General features: G+C 35.8%; 1 protein-coding gene across 1 annotated transcript in view; it reads right to left on the bottom strand.

The window, feature by feature from the left end:
• Positions 1-5699, bottom strand: part of LOC137642611 (uncharacterized) — an 8613-nt gene extending 2914 nt beyond the window's left edge. Inside the window, exon 1 of the mRNA XM_068375315.1 lies at positions 4750-5699. Coding sequence (XP_068231416.1) covers positions 4750-4913 — 164 coding nt within the window. The 5' untranslated portion in view covers positions 4914-5699. The remainder of the gene's footprint in view (positions 1-4749) is intronic.
• Positions 5700-7143: the final 1444 nt, after the last annotated feature.

Genomic DNA, 7143 nt, shown 5'->3' with positions numbered 1-7143 from the left:
TTGCGTCATCTAACAATGAGTTTGGCAGTCTTTTCTGATAACCATAAAGCAAAAAGTGTGGGGTTTCTCCTACTGTCTCATTTACTGTGTTATTCAAAGTAAACTGAACGTCCTCTAGCGCTAGGTCCCAATCTTCTGTAGTTGGACTAATGATAGTTCGCAGTACATCCAGTATCTTCTTATTGGCCCTTTCCACTGTCCCATTTGAACTCGGCTTATAAGGGGTTATCTCGCATTTCTTTATCTCAAAAAATTCACAAAGCTTTTTCATTACCTCACTGGTGAATTCGGGTGCATTGTCCGACAAAAGTACCTCCGGACACGAATGTCTTGTGAGTATTCTGGTCTTTAAAGCTTCTGCAACAGAAACTGCAGTTCTATCTCTGACTGGGACAATTTCTAAATACCGAGTCAAATAATCAATGAATACCAGTATATATTTATTTCCTCTCAAAGTTTTTGGAAAGGGTCCTATATGATCCATCTGAACTACCTCAAAAGGGTTTAAATTACTAGGATATTTTTCTAAAGGAGCTCTGACATTTACATGACCTTTATGCCTATTACAAGTTTGACATTCATTTACAAATTGCTTTGCTTCTTCGCTGCACTTAGGCCAAAAATAATTTCTATTTATTGTTCTCAGAGTCTTTTTGATTCCTGGATGTCCTGCCAACTTGTGGGTATGTGTTAGAGTTAATACTTCTTTAGTCAGGGTGTCAGGCACATATAGTCTAGAGCAAGCACTCCTATCCTTAGCCTTCTTATATAATATCCCATTTATTAATTCAAAATCTGACCTAGAGGTTTCATCTTGTAGCAAATCTCCTATTATTTTCCTGATACCTTCTTGTTTCTCTTGTTCTATTTTAACTCTCTCCAAATCTAAGTCTACGACCTGACAGCTGAAACAAAAAGTGTTAGTTGTGATAATTCTTTCAGTATCCTCTTGTGCTCTAGATAATCCATCTGCTAAAGTATTAAACTTACCTGGAATGTATCTAAATTCTGGAGCAAACTCTAGCACACTAATAAACCATCGATTAAACTTTAAGTTATTAGTGAAAGCTCTTTTCTTAAATAGGTCACAGATGGGTTTATGGTCAGTAAGTACATTTACTTTGTGTCCTAACAAAATGTGCCGAAACTTTCTCAGTGCCCAATAAATGGCTAAACATTCCTTTTCTGTGGTATTGTAATTTCGTTCGGCCGCATTCAGGACTCTACTTGCATAATATACTACCCTCATTCGGGTTTTTGCCTTCTGTAACAAAACCGCTCCTATTCCTGTATTCGAAGCATCACATGCTAAGTAAAATTGCTTGCTAAAGTCTGGATACACTAAGATAGGATCTTGGATTAATTTCTCCTTCAACTTTTGAAAAGCCTCCTCTTGCTCTGCTTTCCATTCAAACTCTACATCCTTCTTAGTTAATTCTGTCAATGGTTTAGCTATAGTAGCAAAATTTTTGACAAATGGTCTATAGTATCCTATCATCCCTAAAAATCTTCTTACACCTTTCAAATTTTGTGGAGCAGGATATTCCACAATCGCCTTTATTTTTCCTTCTTGCATGCGTAATCCATCAGCACTGATCACATGTCCTAAATATTCTAATGATTTCCTCAAGAATTGACATTTCTTAACCTTTATCTTTAATCCTGCCAGTCTTAGTCGTTCTAAAACGATTTCTATGGTTCCGAAATGGCTCTCTATATCTTTGCTAAATATAATGACATCATCTAAATAGACTGACACATTCTCTATGTCTCCTAAGATCTGTAACATTAACCTTACAAAAGTCAATGGAGCTGATGTTAACCCAAATGGCATTACCTGAAATTCTAAGTGTTCTTTATGTGTGCTGAAGGCAGTTAATGGCTTTGATTCTTCGTCTAAAGGTACTTGCCAATATCCACTTAGTAGATCTAAGGATGAGAAGATCTTTGCTCCTCCTAACTGAGCCAAAACATCGTTTATTACAGGCATGGGCATCCTATCAGGAACTGTGTTCGCATTCAACTTGCGATAATCAATCACTAATCTGTAACTTCCATCTTTCTTTGGAATCAACAACATGGGAGAATTATAAGGTGATTTAGAGGGTATGACCACTCCTTCTTCTTTCATTTCTTCTATCATTTTATCTACTATTGGACGTTGGCTGATAGGTAATTTATAATTAGGTATGAAAAAGGGTTTGGCTCCATCATCTAGGATTATCTTATGTCTTAACACCTCAGTCCTACCTAACCTATCACCTGTAATTGCTATGCCCTGCCTATATTTATTTAAGGTTTCTATTAACCTTTTACGGTACTCAGGAAAATCGGTGTTATCTATCTCCCTATCTATTCCTGCATCAATGTTTCCTATGGTAAAGAATGCTTCCTCCTCTAACGGAATCATTTTGTGTGTAACTTCTATTCCTGTACAAAATTCTGTACCCGCTAACAAATGGAGTCTTTTATCAGAATAATTCATGACATAAGTAGTACAGGCTAATCCCTCCATCTGAACTAATGAGTTATCCATTCTGACATATTCTGGTAATCCTTCTGGGGTCAAGATTACATCATTATTAGTGTGTAGGCGGGTTATCAAATATACTCTAGTAAGAGTATTGGGCAGTAGTACTACATCTCTAGCTAGCCTAAATCTTATTTTGTTTGCATCTGCTGTGCTGATCAGACTTATTTCCCCAGTTTGTACTTGAGTACAAAAACATGAATCTTCATCTCCTCCTTTTTGAGATTCTGTTTCTCTTAAGTGTCTTAATTCTTGTGAATTCAATGTGCCTAGCAGCAAAACTTCTTGGAATTCCCTTTTATCTATTCTCTCAGATTCTCTGTCGACATTTTCCTCCTTAGTATGTGTGCTGCCTTTACAAGAAGTAATTTCCCCCTTTCTGGGTGCAATTGCTAAATTCTCTTCTTTCTCCCTTTCTTCTGATTTTACTTTGATTTCCCTTTCTCTTCCTGAACCGGAGTGTGTTTCAACTATCGAAGCGGTCCCCTGCAAATTGGCCAAATTTGTAGTGGACTTGTCATCAACAAGTTGGAAACAGACTTCCTGATTATTTCCCTTTAGAACTAATCTTCTGTCTTGACAATCAAAAACTATGCCAAAATCTTGCATTGTTGCAAAAGAAATCAAAGCTCGAGCGGGAAATGCTACTTCTTGCAAAACCAAAAATGGCACTTGACACTTCTTCTCTAGCAATTCAATGTTTAAATCTATGGCTCCTACATTGTTAAGCTGATTGCCAGTTATCCCCTGAATTAATGTATCCTCACTCCTAATTGCAGAAATAGGTATATTCAAATAATCAGTTAAGGTATGGAGCCCTATGAGATTTACAGTACTTCCTGAATCTAACAAACTAAGACATTCTTTACCTTCTATCTTGATATTTGTCTTGGGTAATGATTGCTGTCGGAAGGATAAATATGTTGCTGGCAACGTGGATGTACCTCCGCTACCTGCAACATCCTTCCATTCTTTGGTTTCCCTATTTCCTGGACTCCTATCCTGCTCTTCTAGTCACTTTCTGTTACCTTGTTTTTCTTCGGAGTAATTAGTAGGGTTTGAGTTATCCCTTGCCTGTACCTGAGGAGTATTTTCGGAGGGTTTATTATGTTTCTTACCTTGGTACCAACATTCTTGGTCTGTGTGACCTCCTCTTTGACAATACTGGCAATACCTATTCTTTGGTCTAGCTCCCTTATGATGATAATTCCCTCTAGATTTATATGTTTCATTATAATTTCCTCTTCTTTCTTCATTTGACTTGCCAGGGGGCTGGTTATTTTGATAATCTTTAGGGTAATGTTTATTCCTACCGGTCTCGTTTTTCTGTATAATTTCTTGACATTCGTTCGGTGTTTTTGTGGTTTTCTGGGCAGGATCTAACTTTAGGTCTTCCAACAAGGCCGCATACATCTTACTGTAGGCCACAAGATTTAGAACTTCATCTATATCTACCAGGTTCTTATTATCCTTATTAAACTTGGTTCCGTCTCTTACCGTGATTGTGGGCAATGACAAAAAGTCTTCCCTAACTGCTCTTACCTGATCCCTAACCTGGGCACGCCAACTGGCCCTGGATTCACCTTCACATTTATTAGTTGAGGTAAGCCTATACAAGTTCGACAACCGATCGGTCTCCTTGGCCGATCGCCACAATAGTCTGCATTCCTCCTTGAACTCGTTGAAAGTGGTAATTTTTTCAAAGGCCTTACCGTTTAATGTAGGGTGAGCATCCCCTACGTCTACGTTGACTAACATCATTGCCTGTTTAATTTTTGCAACATCGTCAGTTATTTTAAAACTAGCGATCCTATTCTCTGTGTCCGCTAACCACTTATCTACACTGTATTTCTCTAACCTTTGTTTGTCGGGATTATCCCTACTTACATTTCCACAAAACCGTGTGGTTTGTGTGATCAGCCCAGCGGAATTCATATCGGCAATATTTGCTCTTACCGGACTCGAACTTCGGTTTCTAGTCAGATTTTGACGTCTTCCTACACTAGCACTTCGCGACCGTCTGTCTGCAGTTAATCTCAAGTCGTATTGATATTGTGTAAGTCTTTGGAAAATATTGTCCAGACTCATATCACAAAAAAAAGGAAAAATTAAAACACCAAAACTTTCTTACGAGAGACAAATGCCCTAACTTCCTATTCTATAGAGAGACAGTACTTATACAAAACAAGAGAGTGAACGAAAACATGCAAACTACTCACATATCCATTGGTTCACGACTCCTTTGGTTTCCCTCTGTTTTTCTTGAGATTGTTTTGTATTTCTTCGACACATAAAAGGGGGTTTCAGCACTTTCCTGAAATAAAGCCAGTATTAGTTCAAACTTAATACAACACGGCACAGTATCCCTTAACGATGCCACCATTTGTGAAGATGTCTTTGATTTAGTTAGCAATAACTTCTTAATTAGTCTAGTATCTTACCTCTTCCTTTAGTTTTATATTAATTGAATTTCTCTCAGGAGTTTACATAAGCAAAGTTTCGTGGGTGAGGGATACGAATGCTGGTTTCTTTCTTTACTAGACATAAAAAGGGGTTCGAACAGGCACTTACAAGCAGTCAAAAACAAAAGCGTGGTTTCTACATTAACACTTAGTGATGAACTCAGACGTCTTGACACTGGCTGGAGAATTTGGTGAATCCTGGTTTAGTTAGGCCCAAACGTCATCTATAGGCCTACTGTCGTCGCTGAAGTATAAGCCTTCGTCAGGTGTTGGGAAGGCTGGCGCGAAGTTCTAGACACGCCTTGGTCACTCTGGGACGTCACGCCTCTCGGTCGCTCTGGGACGTCTCGCCAAACGCACTCACAGACACTCAGGTGCGGGCGTAGTAACTTTGTTCGTCGTCCTTCGTTCTCAGGGGTAATTGTTCCCCTGTAATTTCGCGGCTGCTTTAGTATTCTACGTAATCGCCGTCCCTCAATTTGGTATAGGCAGCTGCCACGTGTTTATCGTCAAGGAGACCCGGCAGGTTAAGTAGGTCGTTAGACCTATTATACAGAGTGACTACTAGGAAGAGGGCGAGATGCCGTCTTCTCGTTGCTTATATATGGTCGTCCTGGGCGTGTCAAGCTATCCTTAATCACGTGACTTTTTCCCGGCTTCCACGTCTCATTCGTCTATGTTCCGTTCGACATTCAAGAACGGATCCTGTCGTTTGGGGGGGGTTGTTTACGGGATAGAACCCTGGAGTCAGCGAAATTAGTTGAAAACATCCTACCTAACTCCCGTTACAATTACTACTAACTGCATTTGTCTCCCCATTCCTTATTAATTAACAAAACCCACAAATAAAGACATCAATATCATACATAAACCTTCTGCATACGAAACTTACTCAAAAATAAGCATCTGTCTGACACACACATATATATATATATATATATATATATATATATATATATATATATATATATATATATATATATATATATATATATATATATACACACACACACATATATATATATATATATGTATGTGTATATATATATATATATATATATATATATATATATATATATATATATATATATATATGTATATATATACATATATATATATATATATATATATATATATATATATATATATATCTATATCTATATATATAGATATATTATATATATATATATATATATATATATATATATAGATATATATATATATATATATATATATATATATATATATATCTATATATATATATATATATATATATATATCTACATATATATATATATATATATATATATATATATATATATATATATATATATAAATATATATATATATATATATATATATATATATATATATATATATATATATATATATATATATATATATATATATATATATATATAAAGTTTTACGTGATAAAGAAACAAAAACATCGTAATGTATACATACTTTATATATCTATATCTCATCTTAGGTTTCTGATTTCATTACACTCTTATCCAATGAAGACATATCATACCTTAACTGGAGAGATGCGATAGGCATATCATGCACACCCAACCTGACTTCAGTCCAAAACCAATCAATTCAAATATCACCTCCAGCTCTAGACTATTGCTCACCTTCAGCCTCGACTAACCGTCAAATACTTTTTGTTACAGGAAAATTGATCCTTTTGAAAATGTGATATAAAGGCAAAGTTTCTTTTTGTGCTTTTTTTTCCTCGTTCATTTTCATTGAGACTTTCATTAACTACATTAGGTATGGTTACAACTAGGTCGAAAATAGATTTTTATGGAAATAATAACTATTTTTAAACGTTATTTCTGTGATAAATTTATTTTGATATATTCAGATGGAAATTGTAACAAAACTGGTAATTTTATAACTAAAAATGTAAAATTATTTTCTCAAAATTTATATATCATGAAAAAAATTTTCTCAGCGTCGTATAAATGTACAACTCAAATTGAAAAGTAACAAAATGTTACTTTCATAAACGCCACTTTGAACATTGTATTGAGGCAGCTAGCCCGGGAAAACAAGTGAGCAGTATTGCGGTACAGCTTGGCCGCTAGTAAGTTTTTTCAACACCACGACTGCACCACGAGGATGCTACATGAATCATAGTGC

The sequence above is a fragment of the Palaemon carinicauda genome, chromosome 6 (assembly GCF_036898095.1).
Source record: "Palaemon carinicauda isolate YSFRI2023 chromosome 6, ASM3689809v2, whole genome shotgun sequence".
Taxonomy (NCBI): Eukaryota; Metazoa; Arthropoda; class Malacostraca; order Decapoda; family Palaemonidae; genus Palaemon; species Palaemon carinicauda.
Note: the sequence above shows the minus strand (reverse complement) of the source record. Positions and strands in the feature narration are given on the sequence as shown.